Source organism: Eulemur rufifrons, chromosome 19 (assembly GCF_041146395.1).
Source record: "Eulemur rufifrons isolate Redbay chromosome 19, OSU_ERuf_1, whole genome shotgun sequence".
NCBI lineage: Eukaryota > Metazoa > Chordata > Mammalia > Primates > Lemuridae > Eulemur > Eulemur rufifrons.
In genome coordinates, this window is record NC_091001.1 from 80,684,438 (window position 1) to 80,701,875 (window position 17,438).

Consider the following 17,438-nt stretch of genomic DNA (forward strand, 5'->3'; position numbering starts at 1 on the left):
AGCATTAGTCCATGCACGCTATGCGTATGAACACATTTAATCCCCACAACAACCCCATTTCATTATAGGCAGGTACACTTACTATCACCCACTTTTTACAGAAGAAGAAAGAGAAAGGTTAAGTTGCTCGCTAAAGGTCATGGAAGTGGTAGGTGGCAGCAGGGGGATTCAAGCCCCAGCAGCCTGAGCCATGCACTTAACCGCTCTGGGGAAGTGCTTCTCCAGCAATGACTTTCTATCATTACCATTGTATTATGAGTGCCTCTTCTACAGGACAAACCAAGGGAGCGACACAAACCAAAGACGTCTTCAGAGGTAGGGCAGTAGGGGAACTGAGCTCTGTATATAGACTATTGGGGCAATGACAGAGCAAAATCCAGGGTGTGGACAGATGGCCAGCTGTGACCCGCAGGCAGCCCTCAAAGCCCTGCCTCCCTACCCCTGTCCTAAACGCAATGCCACTCCATCCAGCCTTCATCCAGCCTCCGGTTCTAACATGAATCCCAATCCCAATCCCACACAGTTATCCTTATAAATCTTGCTTTAAGAATTATAAAGTTCTACAATAAAATTTCAGGACATATCTATGTATGAAAGTTTGATTCATTAATAACCTGGAGCCCTCTCCTGCCTGCAATTTCTATTCCAGCCCGAAGTTTCTTAAAGCAAGCCAGAATCTCCAGGACAGCTTGTTAAAAATGCAGATTCCCAGCACTTAGCTTATCCCCAAACCACAGCATCAAAAGCTCTGAAGGTGGGGCCAGAAGATCTATATCTTTATCACTGGTGTGATTCTTACGCACACCAAAGCCTGAGTAGTGTTATTATGTAGTTCCTGGAAGCCCTAGCTATAGCAATGCTGTTATAATGGATTCTGCTTCAAACACCAGCAAAATCTTTCCTCCTCTTTGTAATGAGCTTTCTCTAAAGCAACCCCCTTTGTCATCATAACTGAAACGTCTCTCATTATCTGGAGCATAATTAGCTGGGCTTTTACACATTCTAGAATCCACCTCAGTTTTCTAAACTTTCTCCCACTCCAGTGTTTCAAAAGTGTGGCTCCACATAATTAATGATGTTAAAAGGCACCTGGAATGAACTTTTTATTTTAGAACCACGTTTATTTTAATATGATAAAGAAAAATTGCAACTATAAAAACCAAACCTGTGATTTGTATAGTGGGGATTAAGAAAAGACTAAGTGGAAAATAAAAGAATCAATTTTTTAAAACATTAAGTAAATAATCACACAGGCAGGACTCAGATAAAAGTCTTAAATTTGGGAAACCTTACCCTTCCTTGTCTTTCCTAATAAGTACCCTTGGTTTCAGCCCTAATTATCCACTCTCCAGCCCTGATCACAGGCATTCTCTGTCTTTATTCCAGCAGTGTCCATGCCCAGAACACTGTTCTCTCTTGCAGATACTTCCTTAAATGTTACCTACTATTTCACACCCAGGTCATGCCTCCTCCCAGGAGTCCTCCTGAATTCTTCTGGCCCTCCTAGCGTACTCCCTTTTTGAACTCTTAACATATTTATGATACCGCTCATTTGGAACCTAATTGCTACATAGGTGTCTATGTGAATCTGCTTAGTGTCATTTCTCTAGTGAAATGGAAGCCCTTTGAGAGTAACCCACAGCGTCTTCTACCTCCGGAATGCCTACAGTGCTGCGCTTCTCTGCTTGGATCTGAGCACAAAACAGGAGCTCCATGAATACGTGGGAATTCCAAGTGCAGCTGAATTCAATGTTCTGCAACAATGAGAGAAGCAGCGGCTTCCTGCTCTCCACGTGGCCTTACTTCAGGCCAGATTTCTCAGCTACACCTGAGAAAGGGTGTGTCTCTCCGTTGCTGCCACGCAAGGAAGCAGAGGCCTGAACCCAGGCAATCCTATCAAAAGGAGTGAATCTGTAGGTGTACCCTGGATTATGGGAGTGGGAAAGGTGAATTTAGTCAGCCCAGTTGCGACTTGTCTCTGTCTCAAAGGGCCAGTCACCTGTGCCGATGCATCCCCATGTTCAGTCTGGGGCGACCAGAGTGGCCACAGCATCCTCTAGCGAAAACCCCCTAGATCAGCAATCAGAACCAGTTCCTCTACTTGATTCCTCCTGTGACTTTGGGCTTCTCTGAGTCTCACGTTTTTTAATCTGTCCAATAGCTGTCATACCTGATTCACACTTGCTATAAGGCAAAAGAGACAATGATTTTGAAAGCACTTTATTACACACAATAGAAATGTCAGGGACACAGCACATGAATCTGGTGGCTCTGTTTACCACCGCCCCCCACTAGACAATAGGAGGTGAGGGCCCTACTGTGCTGGTCATGTGACCTTGGGTGCCCACTTAGCTTCTCTGGGACTCACTGTCCTCATCTGTAAAACTTGCCCATGCACTAGATGATCTGATCTAGGGCCAAGTCCAACATGAATTTGAGAACCTTAGAGAATGATAACCAAGTAAGTAGTTACCACTACAGGCTTCACCGGAAGTGCTGAAGTATCCAGAATTTGGGGAGGACCCCAGCAAAGCATCACCAGAGACACACAGACACTCTTCCTCCAGCTGACATGCATTCTGTGGAAAAGTGCAGTCCTGCCATTCATCTTCTCTGCCCTGCCCCTCTGCCAAGCCCCTCCTCTGCACACACTGCAGAAGGCCCCATACCCTAGCTACCATGGTCAAGTTGTTTTCTTCCTCTTTCTGTTCAAAAACAACAACAACTTCAAAATCACAGGTTTTGGCCAGTTTCAGTGGCTCACGCCTATAATCCTAGCACTTTGGGAGGCTGAGGAGGTGAGAGGATGGCTTGAGGCCAGGAGTTTGAGACCAGCTGGGGCAATGGGGAGACCTCATCTTTACAAAAAATAGGAAAATTAACTGGGCATGGTGGTTTGTGCCTATAGTCCCAGCTACTTGGGAAGTTGAGGCAGGAGGATCACTTGAGCCCAGGAGTTGGAGGCTGCAGTAAGCTATGATGATACCACCGCACTCTAGCCCAGGCAACAGAGTGAGACCCTGTCTCAAAAAAAAAAAAAAAAAAAAAATCACATGTTCTTAGATCTAACTCTGAAATTAGTTATCCCTAAGGTTCCATGGTGTGATGATGAGCACTATGGACTCTGAAATTAGTTACCCCTTCTGCCCCCGCTCCCCAGACATGCACAGCTTCCATGAGTAAAAGGCCGAAAGGCCATGTGTAGAAAGGAAGCAGGGAATGAGTAGGAACTCTGGTGGGAGGAGAGAGGCGGAGGTGAGGGGCATCTGTGAAATGGAATGGAATGGCACTGAGTTCTTTGGGATTCCATAAAGGTTTGCTAGCTTCCCAAAGTGCAAGCCACACATCTCCTAGAGTTGTACTCCTGTGGCTTGTTGGAGCTTCCCTGTGAGCCCCGTAACCATGGTTTCAGGCAGACTACATCACAGCCATGAGCATAAAACGAACAGGCTTTTTCCTATTTTTCCTTAAACCTTCGTGTCCTTGAAAAAATATGTAGGGTGATATGCCCAGGTGATTCATACACAACCCCTGACCCCTAGAACACTCGTGAAGCTATCCGTTTTTCAATAGACAGCGATCCCTCTACATCTCTTCATGAGACTCAGCTATCTAGCTATCTCTTTCCGTGTATACCAAAGAACCCAAAAATATATACATCCAGAGCAACACTTGCTCTTGGTAGAAACATGTAACAAACCTGAAAATACAGAAATCCATTTCCTAATTTAACACTTTCTCTCCAAGAACAGCTAAAACACAAGCTTGCTTCTCTCTGTCCAAGTGCCAAGGCTGAATGCATTTGGTTTATAACACATCTCAACAAGGCCTGTTTCCAACTCCCTAATATTTTTACAATGTAATCACTTAACAGTTAACGCAATTTCAGATTTAGAAATAGTATTTCATTGCCCAGTATCTTGACAATCAAAACAGAGAAACAATATAACTTTCAGATTCAAAGCACTGATTTCCAATTACCCACAAGCAAAACCGTTTTTTTTAAATACCAGATTCATTCTGGATGGATGGGCAATGAATTAGGCAAAACAAGCTCAACTGATGTTTCTGGGACCCTAGAGGGGACATATTGGAAGAGAACACATTTTTTCTTCTTGGATATCAGAAGATGCGCTAACCACCACGGAGTAGAATGGAAACAAGCAAGCCTCCTCCGGGAGGGAAAAATTAAAGTGACTCCTCACTCGGCTACGCAGGACAAAGCCAGTACGTGCGAGAAGCCTTCAGTCTAAGGCTCCACGTGCCTCTCCAAGGACGGAGGGACCCACCCACACACAATCACACACAACCAGCCCACCACGCGCCTGCGGAAGACGCCGGGTTCTCGGCCAACCTTCAGCACCAGCGGCCGGGCTCTCCTCGCTTGTCAGCCCCTGCAGCACCCGCCGTCTGGAGGGCACGGAGGGGGCACAGGGCCATACCCTCTAAGTCTCATCTTGCTCTCCCCAATGCCTATTTCTCCCCAACTGCGAAGTGAAGTGTGCCTCCCCAAGGAAACTGAGACTTACATGCACACACACACACACACCAGTCGTCAGTAAGTCCCTGAGCCCCACGACCAAGGCCAGCGAGTCTTTCCCAGAGACCCCACAACCGGGTTCCCGGAAAGACCGGGAAGCGCCGAACTCACCCAGTCCTCGAAGTGGCGGCTCCCGTTTTGCAGCAGCTCCTCGAACTGGATAGTGCAGTTGGCCACGAAGTCGTCGTAGCCGATGGGGGCATCGTGAAAGACGGCCAGCTCGATCTTGCGCCCGTTGCACACATCGGTGACGAACTCGTCGTGCCAGGCCGGGCTATTGGTCTTCTGCTTGGTGGCCGTTTGGCCGATGCGCGAGTCGTCCACGTTGAGAGCAATGTAGGGGTCGAGAAGGAAAGTCTGCGGCCGGGGTCCCACCGCATGGCGCAGCGACCAGGCTGTGGGCTTCAAGCTCACGGCCTCGCAGATTTTGATCTTAAGAAGGCCATTGAACACTACCATGGTCGGGGCGGGGACTGGGGGCCGGGGTCACTCTGTCCGCCCCGAGGGCAGGAATGAAGAACCGACGGCCCGGAGCTCCAAGCCACGGGGACTCCTGGGTCCCCTTTCGCCCCACCCCACACACTCCCTACACCTTGTGGCGTTGCGCCCTGGAGCGGGCGATTGTCAGCGAGTGCATGTATTTCCTCGCCGGGTTCCTAACGGAAAACACGGAGGGGGGGAGAGCTGGAGGACGTCCGTGTTTGGAGTAAGTCTCTCCCCCCCTACCACCGGCGGCACCTCCAGAAGAGAAGAGCTGTCGGCTCCGCTGCAACCGCGGGGGCTGCCTCTCCGCCTCGCTGGCTCTCCGGCTCCGAGCTGCGGGGAAGCGGGCGCCGCGCCCGGCGCTTACCTACCTTTCCGAAACATAATCCCGGGAAATTTCGATTCCGGGAGCGGGAGGGGGCGGTGGGACGGGGCGGGGACGAGAACCGGGGGCGCAGATTTCAACCCGGATCCTCTTCGCACACCCAGCGCCTGCCTCTGACCGCGCGGGGCGGGGGGTGGACCGAAGGATGTTCAGTCTATCCGGAGGGATGCATGTCGAGAGGAAATGGTCCTCCTCCGAGCCAAATTTTTAAAAATCCACAAGCCACACAGCCTGCCCGGGCCGCCGCCTCCTGGGCGAAGCAGCGCCGCGCCGGAGCCGGCGATCGGGAGGCGCCAGGAGCCCGGAATCTCACATCCGCGCGGGCTCGGGAGTCGGGGTGGCCGCCGCTCGAGCTCCGGGCAGGCCGGCACCCGGCGGTGCGCAGCGCGGCGGCGGGGCCGGGACGACGACTCGGCGCGGCCCCACCTCCTGGACGCCGGCGCCCGCCCGCCGCGCTCTCCGCGTCCCAGCTCTCGGCTGCGGCTCGCTCGCAGCCCGCCAGCCCGCTCTCCCCCGCGGTCTCCTCTCCCTCCGTCGGTGTGCGAGCGATCGCCCTCCCTCTAATGCAGGAAATGCGCAAAAGACGTCAGTGTGTGTGTGTGTGTGTGTGTGTGTGCACGCGCGCGCGCGCGCGCGCGCCAGGGTTTAGGGAAATAGAAAGTTTTGCCGGTTGGGGGAGCAATACGGAAAAAGTGAGCCGAGGAGAGAACGGCTGAAAGCGGGCGAGGCTGTCCGGGTCGCGGCGCCGGGCGGGCGAGCGGGGCAGGGACCCCACGCCGGACCCCGGGGAGTGGCGGTGTTGGGCGGGGGCGTGAGTGCAGCGGGCTGTGGATACGTTGTCTTCGGTCTCCACCGGGAGGCCAGCGGGCTGCGCATCTCTGGGGACTCTGCGGCCAACATTGTCTTTTAAAGCCCGGGGTAGAGGTGTGGCTGGGGGACGCGGGACCCTCCCCCAGCCCAGCCCCACTCGGGCAGTGGCCCCAAAGAGCAGCCTACAGAGTATTGGCCTGTCATTCTGTCCGGGGACGCTCTGCTCCGCGGCGGTGGGGGAGGGGGGAGCGGGAGAGACGAGCAAGGCTCGGTGTGAGTTTTTAAACATGATTATTCTCTCTTCCCTTTCTTTGGGGACATTCTCCCCTTTGGGATCTGTCGTGGACTTCTCAGGCTGCGAGAACTTGTTGACAAGTGAAAGCTTGGTAGAACTCCGGCTGGGTTTGTGTGTCTGTTTATTTTTTACAAAGTGACTCTTCCTATTTAAGCTGGACCTTGTCTGTGCCCCTTTGGGGGACATCGGCTCTCATCAGCGCGCTGACAGCCGCCGTCCGGGCTGCGGGGAAAATGGGGCGCGCCCTTCGGGGGCGAGTAGCTGTGCCCATGCTAATTTCCTCCGTAACCTTTAAACTCTTGCTGGAAGCCGCGGCGGCGGCTGGTCACGTGAGACGAGCCCTGGGCTGCTGGGGAAGAATTTCCTCCGCGGGGAGTCGGGACGGGGAAGGCGGCCGGGAGAGGGACTGCCCCGCGCCCGGGGACTGGGAACCTGGGAGGGCGGGGCCGCGGCCCAGCTGGGACACCGGTGAGGGTTGCGCGGGGAAGAGGTTCCTCTCTGCAACTTGGAACCTGGGGAGTTGTGCAAATGGAAAGCAAACTTCCACCGTCACCCGTATGCCAAGTCAAGTCAGGGAATTTGTAGGTATGGTGGCAAGCTGAGCGTTCATCTAGCAGGTCTGGCTAGTGCAGACCAAAATTTAAAGTCCGCCTCTGGATCACTTTTTCCTCAATGGAAAAAGGTTATCATTGCCTGTGGCTTTAAGGCTTAAAAGGCTTACAGGCAAGGAAAGAGGCAGTGCCCTGGAATAACAAACTATCAAGTGCAGCACACAGTCCCCAAAATGGTCAGAAAATTCCCAAGGCCATTGTGGCAGATGCTGTCATCTCAAGAGCACCCGAAGTCGATGCCTGCAGTCACCCTGGAGCTTACTAGTATGGTCATCTCTCCAGGCCCACCCTGTTGAATAGGGCAGCTGAATAGGATTGGTGCCAAGATACAGTCCCAGGGGCAATTGAGTTAATTCACATGTAAAAAGTCAGGATTTTGTAAGTTGCGCCTAAAATGGCCACTCCCACTAGCTGAAGGTATGATATGTTAAAATACATCAGTTTGACCAAGTATAAGCAGGGATATCCCCTTGCTGTTTAATTTTTATTTCCCTGATCATTAGAATTTTTCTATCCTTGCTTCTTCCACCATTCTAGTCTTAGAAGCCTTTTCCCGCTTCTGGGGCATGTGATGGAAGGCAATTGCAAGTAGCACTCAATCTTATGAAATGCATTTGTAGGGTAGGGCCAGCACTGAAATGAGATGAGTGAGATACTTTTTAAAGACTCAAAAATTAAAGGGTATGAATAAACTCATTAATCAAGACTTAAATGAATATTTTTTTTTTTTTTTTTTGAGACAAGGTCTCACTCTGTTGCCTTGGCTAGAGTGCAGCAGCATCATCGTAACTCATGGCAACCTCAAACTACTGGGCTCAAGAGAGCCTCCTGCTTCAGCCTCCCAAGTACGTGGGAGTACAGGCGCACCATAACACCCCGCTGATTTTTCTATTTTTTGTGGAGATGGGGTCTTGCTATTGCCCAGGCTGGTCTAGAGCTCCTGGCCTAAAGTGATCCTCCTGCCTCCTCATCCTCCCAAAGTGATAGGATTACAGGCTTGAGCACGGCTCTGTACCTAAAGGCAATATTTTTAAAAATAAAAATATCAAAATCCAGGATGAACATAATATACAAATTTTAAATAATTTTAAATATTGCACTAAAATGTTATTTATATTACTGACTTTATTGACACTCCTTAAGTTTTGTACTCAAGCTGAGTGCTTCATTTGCCTCATCCTAGTCCTAGCCCTGTTGGGAAGTCTAGAAAGTCAAGGATTTCATGAAGTTAGGGATCCTTGACTAATTGGTGTTTCATACCTTCTGACTACTTGATTTGGGTGGGTCCTATCTTACATGCAAACAGAAGTACATGGGATTGAAAAACATTGACCTAAATCTCTCCTCTTTCGTACGTTAAACAGGAAATAAGTTTAGAATTAAGGACACACTGAACTTGAACTTTTTGCATATCATATTCTGACTTCCCTCTCCCCAGATAAGACCCCCAAATATGTTAAATAGAATCTGTTACCATCTCTATGACTGTCTTAAAACTGATAACCTACAAACTTCCAACCCCATTTCCTTGTGTCCTGGATAAGGTTATAGGAAGGCAGCATCTGTCTCTTAGCAGACCATGAGCCCATGTGAATAATTAGACTGCAGTTCTCAAAGGCGACTAGTCTAGTCTCCTTTCCATACAGCAACTCATTTGGGGCAGGGGTACCAAAAGACTTTGCCAAACAAAATGCCTCCTTTGTATTTGGATAAATTGGATGTTTCCATAAAAAGGAAGAATGCTCGTACTCTGCATGCAGACATTGCCAGTCTCCTGCCCTTATTACATCCTTATTTCTAAATAAACCTTTCACTTTCCCACTCTTAAACTTGGCCAAATGAAAATATGTATTCTCCAGGGGCATCACAGAGATACCAGATGTGAACTTGTTTAGGAGAAAACCCTTAAATTTACCTGAGGAGGAGGTGGGTCTAAAACAACTCCCTACTCCAGATTTCCTGTGAAAAGAAAAACAAACCCTTGCAGGGGGATGGCTTAGAATGTAAAATTCCAATCAATAATTATTGCCTGCTTCAAATTTCTCTTGTTCTCTCTAGACAATCCTGAAAGTAAAGACAGTGATTGGCATATACATTGAGTAAAATGTCCTTTGGATTCTAGCTACGGCCTAATTGTTTTGTAATCTTTGAGAGAGGGAAGAGAAGAAAGGAGGAAGAAAATGATATAAGAATTCAACAAATATGATCAAGATGGAGCCCCTCTCCTTTCACAATTAAGGCTTATGGGAAAAGAACTGATAGAACAGCATCATGCCCAGGGCAGTGTGAACAATGTTGCAATAGATCTGGGGATGGGAGTGGCACAGAGGAAAGATCAACCCTTTGCCTGAGGGAGCTGGGAAGGCATCCCCTAGCAGCGTCCTTTGAATGAGTGCAGGCTCTCCAATTCTCCAACGGAGTGCTCAGCAGCAACGAGGACCGGGAAGAGCATTGGAGGCAAAGGGAACAGAGTATGCAGCATACAGACAGGAAGGACAGTGGCTATCTGGGACGCGTAAGCAACCAGGTGTGCCTGGCTCATGGTAGGTAGTAACAGGAGATGAGGTAAGTTGGAACCTGATAGTTAAGGCTTCATAGGACCTGCAGATGGGTTTGATCTTTTTCTTGAAGAAACACTGAACATTTCAGTAGGCAAGCGGCATAACTGGAACTGATACGTTAAAAAAGCCATTTTGTGGCAGATGGCTATTTTTCTCTTCTGTAATTTTTCTCCAGAAGACTCACCTCAAAACAGTGTTATTCTTACCACTGGGTTTAAGAAAAATAAAATTAAAAAAAAAAAAACCTAGAGTGTAAGAGAGATAGAAATCCAAGTCTGAAGATGATTTATACTCTGTATGGTCAAAAATGAAACTGTCTGGGGATATTGTTTAGATCAGCTAAAGAAAGCAGGGAAGGGAGAGCCAGAACCTTAGACTACCATGTTAATATTCATGTCCTTGTTGTTGTGCTAGTTGTTGCCATTTATAGAATGTTAATGGGCTTCTGCAAAGGTCTGCTTGGTCAGGGTCCATCATACATTCCACACATGCTCCCTTGCACAGAATCCAGCCACCTGGACCGTGGGGTGGAATGCACAGTAGCACAATGACACAAAACCTACCAGGGCTCTGTTGCCTGCCCCAGCCTAGCCCCCACCTGAACTTTGCCCCAGGCCCACCCTCCTGTTGCTGCCTGTTGTCTGGCCTGCCATGTCTGCTTATTTTGGCCCCATCTCTGTTCTGAACTCTGTTGTAGTGACTCAGAGGCCAAACTCCCCTTACACCTGCCAAGACATGGTGGGATCAGAGGTAGCCCCACAGAGCTTAAGGATGGACGCAGGAGGAAATGGCCTCATGGCCCTCCCTCCTCAGTGCCTTGACTGTGAGCCCCACTCTTGAGGGCACTATATGGAAAATAACATCACATATCTTCTCTTCTCCAGTTCAGATGTTGGGCTGTGTCTTGAAACTGTTAAGTGCATGTAGCAATCCAAGGGGCTTTATGAAGTAGCTGCTGTGAGGATACTGGGGCAGGTGCCCTGGGGAGGACAAATAGATATGTGGATGATTCCTGCTCCAGTTGGGGAAAGAGGTATGTCAATTCAGTCGGCCCTTTATTTAGCAGTCGGTAGTGTCATGTCATTCTGGAGCACTGGGGAAACAAAAATGACAACACACAATGACCCTTTACTAGTCAGGATTGGCTAGGTCATGCTGCTATTATAAGCAATCTCCAAATCGCAAGGTCTGAAAGGTTTCTTCTCATGCATGCTGTAAGTCCATGAGGCAGCTTGGCTGGGAGCTCTGCTCCACCAGCGTTATTCTCACTCCTGGATCCACGCTAACTGAAAAGATACTATCTGGAGCATAGCTGGTCAGAGGTGGAGAGCAAAAGGATGTCTGGAGGGTCTTACACAGGCAATCAGGCAGTCCACCTGGAACTGTTAAATGTCACTTGTGCTCACTAGTTGTTAGCTAGAGCCAGTCTTGTGAACCCCCTCCCCCAACCACAAGGAGGCTGGGAAGTTCTACCAGCTGCACAGGCGAGAAAACCTGGAATATTTGGTGAACAGCACTGAAGACTGCCATAGACTATTCTCAAATAACTGGTGCAGAAAGGTAATTCAAGGAAGCACACAGGAAATGGCAGAAGGCTCTGCAGAAACTTAGCAGTAGCCATGATCAGAATAAGAGTGGGGCTGTTTGACAGCCCCTCCCCCAATGGCCACCGCATGCAGCAGGCTTCAGATGATGTGGAGACTCCCGCCTAATGTCAGAAGTAGCAGCCACCAAAACTCCTTCCCATCCCCTCACATACCCAGCCTCACAGGACCTGCAGGTCCTTAGAGCCATTTCAGAACCAAGACAGCACTAAGTGCATTTGGACACAACAGAACTGAGAAGATTTGTTTGCTTATACTCTGCAGTATTTGAGAGATCACCTGGTCTGTATTCTTTATTGTTATTAAATTCCTCTATTAAATGAGGAAACTGAGACTTAAAAATGTTAACTGACTTGCCAAAATAGAAAAAATAAAAAAAGCCAAAATACCGATTAGAGGTCTAGACTCAAGTTTTATACCTTCTAACTTTACTTCTTTTTCTGCACTGTCATGCTGAAACCAGTGCAACACCCTTTCACGATAATAACTTCAATTACATTCTAACTCCTTGGAATGAAATTTCTGTAAATGCAAGGTCTAGGTTTGTTTTAATTTATTGGTTCCAAATTAAACTAGCCTTAGCATAGTGTAATATAATTCTCATAATAATATAAGCTATGACAATGGTATAATTATAATAATTTTCAGGGGGATTGTGATCATTGATAGAGTTCTTCCTTAAGTTGTTTTGATGATATGAGTCCTTTAAGAGACTGTACTGTTTTCTCAACATCTATATTTTTGCATGTTCTCTCTTAATATCAATAGATGTATTGATGTATTTTCAGCATATGATTTTATGATACCTGTACCAAGTGTAGCAGCTGTCTCCACAGGCTCCCCCGTGGACATGTTATCAATTAGCAGAATGACTGATCTGACTGTTCAGACTAGGTTGTATATCTCTGGCACATTCTGGACATTTGATTAATCCATTACTACTTCTGATTTACCTACAGGATCAGTAAGCTGGGGCTGGAGGGCAGGGAATATTGCCTTTTGTCGCTGATAATCATTTAGGTACCAGAATGTGTAAGCAGAACGGTTAGTTAAATTCAGGGTTCTGTTGCAACACGTGATGCCAAATCTGTCTCTCCTTTAAGGCCCAAATCCCATGGACTGGGCCTCGTCCCCTGGCTGAAGCTACAGCGCCTCCTGGAACTCTCCTACCACTTCATCCTGACTTCTTTTTAAAGCCTCTTCCTACTATACTGTCTGGTCCTGTCTTAAATCTGCCACTTCCCTAAAAGTATTTAAGTTTGCAGACCCACAATGACTCATCTTGGTACCCCAGTATCTTGGACATGCTAGATGCAATTTTGTGGTCTATGTACATTTGAAATAAGAAGAGGGTCGAAAATAGTCCTCTTGTCGGTTTCTCCCTTCCTTGCCCAAATGAGTGCTGGTTGGGTCTCCCCACTCCGCACGACCCCAGCCCGCAGTAACTGAGCGCGGGGCGGCTCAGCTGGGCCCCCGGCCGCCAGCGCCCGATTCCGCGAGCCTCCAGCGCCCTCTGGTGGACGCGGGCGCTCACGGCCGGGACGCTCCCGAGCTCTGAGCGCCTTCGCGGCCTCCGCTCCCCGCGGTACAGGCCTCAGCCCTGGGCCGAGCCCTGGGAAATGACCCTTCTGCGTCTTGCTGTGGCTTGTTTCTCTGTCATCGGCTCCCCAGTCCCTCGTGCTGCCCCAACCAACCCCGGCCGGCGCGGGACGGAGAGGCAAAGAGAGAGCCTTGGGTCTAAAGAAGGGTCTGGCGAGTCTGTCATCCCGGTTTAGCGGGGTTCACGGGGCAAGGGGCAGGGGGCAGGCGTCAGTCCCCAAGCTCTTCACTGCTGAAGGCGGCTTCAAGGCCAAGAAAGCAGAGTAGGCAACTGGGAGAGAGGGGAGCGCCAGGGGCCCCCGGGGTAGAAAAATGTGGCAGCCCCGGGGGAGGAGGGGACAGACCCAGAGAGGGGCTGGTCATGAGCCCTTTTGGTACAACATGCCCCTGGGGTCAGAGCTGCCCCGTAATTCAAGCTTTGTGACTTAGGTTACCTACCTTCTGGAAGCTTCTTTCCTCTTAAGTGGGGATAATAATACCACCTGGGACTGTTCTGAGGATCAATGGGCTAATGTTAACAGTCTGTCTAAGTGTCCTGCACACAGTGTAGGGCCACCAGGATAACTCAGCAAGCTAGGGGGTAAGTCAAAGGAAGACCACAAGGCCTGGGACCATTGACTCTTCCACACATGCCCGTCATGGGCAGGGGACAAGTGCAGTCCCTTGTCGCATGCAAAAGCTGCCTTCTTCCCCCCCCCCCCCCCCATAACTAGCCTCCTCAAATTGAAGAAGTCTGTCTTCTCACTACATTAGAGCAACAGGCCATCTATGTGGCAGTTAAATCCATGCTGCGTTCAGGAAAAATAGAGATAAAGGAGTTGTGGTCCAGGTTTTCAAAAAGCTAGAACTTGAAGCTAAGGGAATTCTAAGAGCCTCCAGGCAGACCAGAGTCCAACTCTGCATTTTTTTAAATTTGAGACCATAGGTCAGCTCCAGAAGCTGAGGTGAGGGTTGTGAGAAATGGCCGTAGAACCCACTGGAGATGTCACCCCAGGCTGGGAGGTATCGGGGATGGGAGTGGGATCAGGGCCTGCTCAGAGGTGGCTTCTCTTTATTCCAACAGATATTAATAACTTGACTTCCTTTTCTGAAAAACACAGAAGCCACCCGCTGGGAGCTCACCCCCAAACCCAACAGCCAACTTAGGAAGGAGGAAAGGATGAATGTCATTCTGCCATCCCACCGGTTATCATGGAAGCAGGTCCCTTGGCTCCAGGCTCCACTCGTGTCCTGGACCCATCACCCGGCCCCGCCTCTCAGGGGCTCTGCCCTGTTGATCACCCCTCACTTCTCTTTTCTCTTCTTCAGTCTCTTTGCCTCTACCAGTTCTTTCCTTTCAGTAACTCTGACCCGTCTTAAAAATTTTTTGTAGTCCTTTCTTATCTCACATTTCTCTCCACTCAGCCCTTCTCAGGCTTCTCAAGTGTTATTTATTTTCACTGTCTCCATTTTCTTACTACCCGCTCTCTCCTCAGGCCACACCACTGGGCTCATGGAAATGTCTCTCATTCCCACCCTGCTAGGACTAATTTTCGTGGTCTCTACCTTATGCCACCACTCTCTTTGCAGCAGATGATGCCGTTTCCCCTCACCCCTGTAAATGCTCTCCTCCCCTAGTTTCCATGACATCTGAGCTCTCCGAGTTTTCTTCCTACTCCGTTGGCTTCTCCTTTTCAGTTTCTTTTGTTTCCCTCCTCCCCTGCCCATCTCTTAAATGCATCACTATTTTATAGTTACACTGAGAATGCTAAGACAATAATGTAAAAGTTGTCCCAGTGAATTGTGAGGCGAGTGACCCAAAGGTTCTGTGACTTTGGTGGAAAGAGAGATAGATCCCTATGGCCTAGAGTACTAAGGAAAGGCCCTATGAAGGAAGAGGGGTGGAAACTTGGAATGGCCAAGGGGGTAAAAGTTCAGAGGCAAAGAAAAAGAAAATGGGCTCTCCTGGTCGAGGAACTCCCACTAAATGCACAGAGGGGTGAGTATAAGATTTAATTCAATGACTGTTAAGCATCTCTTTGGGGCCAGCACTTTGCTATGTATGGCATGGTATGGCATAAAATATGTATGCTTTGGTATGGCATAAAATAGAAAAGAAAAATGTGAGCCCCTAGTTTTAATTTTAGTTAACATTCCCACCAAATGATTAAATAGCAATCTAAGGTAGCATTTGATAGAGGCAAAGGTGGTAGAAAGGAAAGAGAGATCACTGTGCGCTTCCTAGAGGTGGCAGGACCCATGGGCTCTACTGATCTTTGTGAATTAGGGTAGGATAACTGCTCTTACATGTAGGTCCCCAAATGTATAAAAGCTCAAACACAATAGACATTTATTTATTGCTCACTTAACAGTATTGCGTGGGTGAGCAGGGCAGAGGGGTGACCCTGTCCATCTCTCTCAGGCTTCCATAGTCACCCTGGGGGTTGTTGCCAATGGAGCCATCCAAAAAGAGAAAAGATTACTAACGAAGAGACTGGGAGGTTTTTACAAGTCAGGTTACTTGCATCCTATTGGCTAGGACTTAGTCACATGGCCACATATGCTGGCAAGGGAGGCTGGGAAGCATGGTCCAGGCATGTGCCCAGGAAGAAGAGAAGCGCCTGGCTTTTTGGTGAGCAGGAAGCCGTGTCTCCCACTAGGTCCCTTTTCCCTTTGCTGGGGATTAGGATGATCTGTTTGGGTTAACCCTCAGTGCAAATTCAAACCCCTCCCCATTTTCCTCTCCCTTTCTCCATCTTATGTGTTAAAAAAAAAAAAGGACTGCAAGGGCTCTGTGGTGCAGGTGAAAAAAGACACAGGTGCAGGTGGGGTTGAGGGTAAGGATGATGAAGCATGATGAAGAGGAGGGCTGTGTGCCAGGACAAGGGTGTCTAGAGAGGATGTTCTCTTCCAGCTCCTCTCCCTCTCTGCCCATGAAGGTGCCAAGTCGCCCTCAGCTCTGCTGTGAGTTGTGGCATGGTAGGGGGGAAGGATCCATTCTCAACCCATAAGTGAAACTTGGTCAAGGTCCTCCCTGCAGGTGGAGTAGCTGCAGTGCAGTGTTGGATGATGAGTAAGTCACCCAGCCCAGGCTTCAGATGTAATCATATTCTGTACTTTGAACTTTTTAGGGAGCTTTTATAGCCATGCTTCCTTTATTCCTCCCTTCTCAACCACAAGTGTAGGGCAAGTAAAATTCCCATTTTGCAGATGGGGTTACTAGAGCTCAGAGAAGATAAAGGACTCAGGTGCATCAGAGCCCAGGGGACAGCCTGGTTCCCAGACCCCTAGATGAAGCTTCCCTGCCCCATGACCAACATTGCCCACTTCACGTAATGAGTAAGGCACCAATGGATTGTTCTATGACTCTCCTGGAATCTGAATCTCCTAGGAGACCCGGTGGCCCTGCAAGGCAAAGGCTGCTGCTCCAGCTGGCGGGCTGCTCAAAGGGCATCTCATCCGCTCTCAGCTGCCTGGCCTGGCGGCTGGGGGAGCTGAAGAGGGTGCTGGCTGGGGTCCGACCACATCACAGTTCAACAGCAAGGCAGCGTGCTGCACGCAGGAGGGAAGAAGGTATTCAGAACACCATTATTGCCCCTGAGGAAGTTGGAGCCACTAGGGCACCCCGCTGAACACTTTCTTCCTGAGGGGCACTAACTTCATCCCACCTGTGGGTTAGGGTAACTGTCTCTCAAGTTCTTCCCTCTCTGAAGGATTTTCTGTTTAAGGTTAGTCTTCTCCCTGCTTCTCCCTCTTCCTCTCCACTGTCTTTTCTTTCTCTAAGCTTCCCGTACTTTAGGTTATTGTCTGACAAAGGAAGCTTTTCTGGATCGCTTTCTTCTCGCAGATGAAAACATAAGCTAATCAGGAAAGCAAGGCCAGGCACAAATGATGCAGGTTGCTGTTCTTGGAGTGTGGGGACAAAGCATGGGCACCTTCCCTGGGGCCTGAGATTTCCCAGGGAGCTTGGAGAAAAGGTGACAGCCCTGCATAGGACAGGGTCCTGTTAACCTCTAAGATGTGGCACTCAAGGCCCTGCACTTTGGGACAGTCCCTGGTCTAGTGAAGGGAGGAGAAAAGGATCCTGTCCTCCTCACCTCGTGAAAACCACGCCAGCCGCTTTGCCTTCCCTGGGTCCTGCACCTGTTACTCCCTCTGCCAGGACTCGCACCCTACCCTATGGGTCTCAGCTTAGATGGCATTTCTTCCAAGAGCCTCCCCTCATCCCCCATTAGCCCTGAATACCTGGTCTACTTGTCTTCCCCAAAAGCAGAATTACATTGATGCTAAGAAAGCTTGAGCTTTAGGGCCCCTCATTTGCTTGTGCTTCATCCAAGGCCCTGTTCCTAACTTTGTGTTCTTTTTCATAAAGAGGGCTCTTCAAATCGTTCAAGCTTCAGGCCCCATGAAACCCAGGTCCACCTGTGGCCTTTCCCACCACTCTGCAAACTCCTTGAATCAGACACCATGTGTCAGATTCCTTGGGGTATTACTAGTATCTAAACCACATGCTAGGATCCCAAGCAACTTTTGTTGGATGAAAGAATGCAAGAAAGAAAGGATCCTTGGCT

At 49.2% G+C, this 17,438-nt stretch overlaps 1 protein-coding gene across 1 annotated transcript in view; it reads right to left on the reverse strand.

Annotated features, from left to right (window-relative positions):
* Positions 1 to 5,697, reverse strand: part of PRKCE (protein kinase C epsilon) — a 461,318-nt gene extending 455,621 nt beyond the window's left edge. The window contains exon 1 of the mRNA XM_069495289.1: positions 4,652 to 5,697. Within this exon, the coding sequence (XP_069351390.1) occupies positions 4,652 to 4,999 (348 nt within the window). The 5' untranslated portion in view covers positions 5,000 to 5,697. The remainder of the gene's footprint in view (positions 1 to 4,651) is intronic.
* Between the last annotated feature and the right edge of the window lie 11,741 nt (positions 5,698 to 17,438).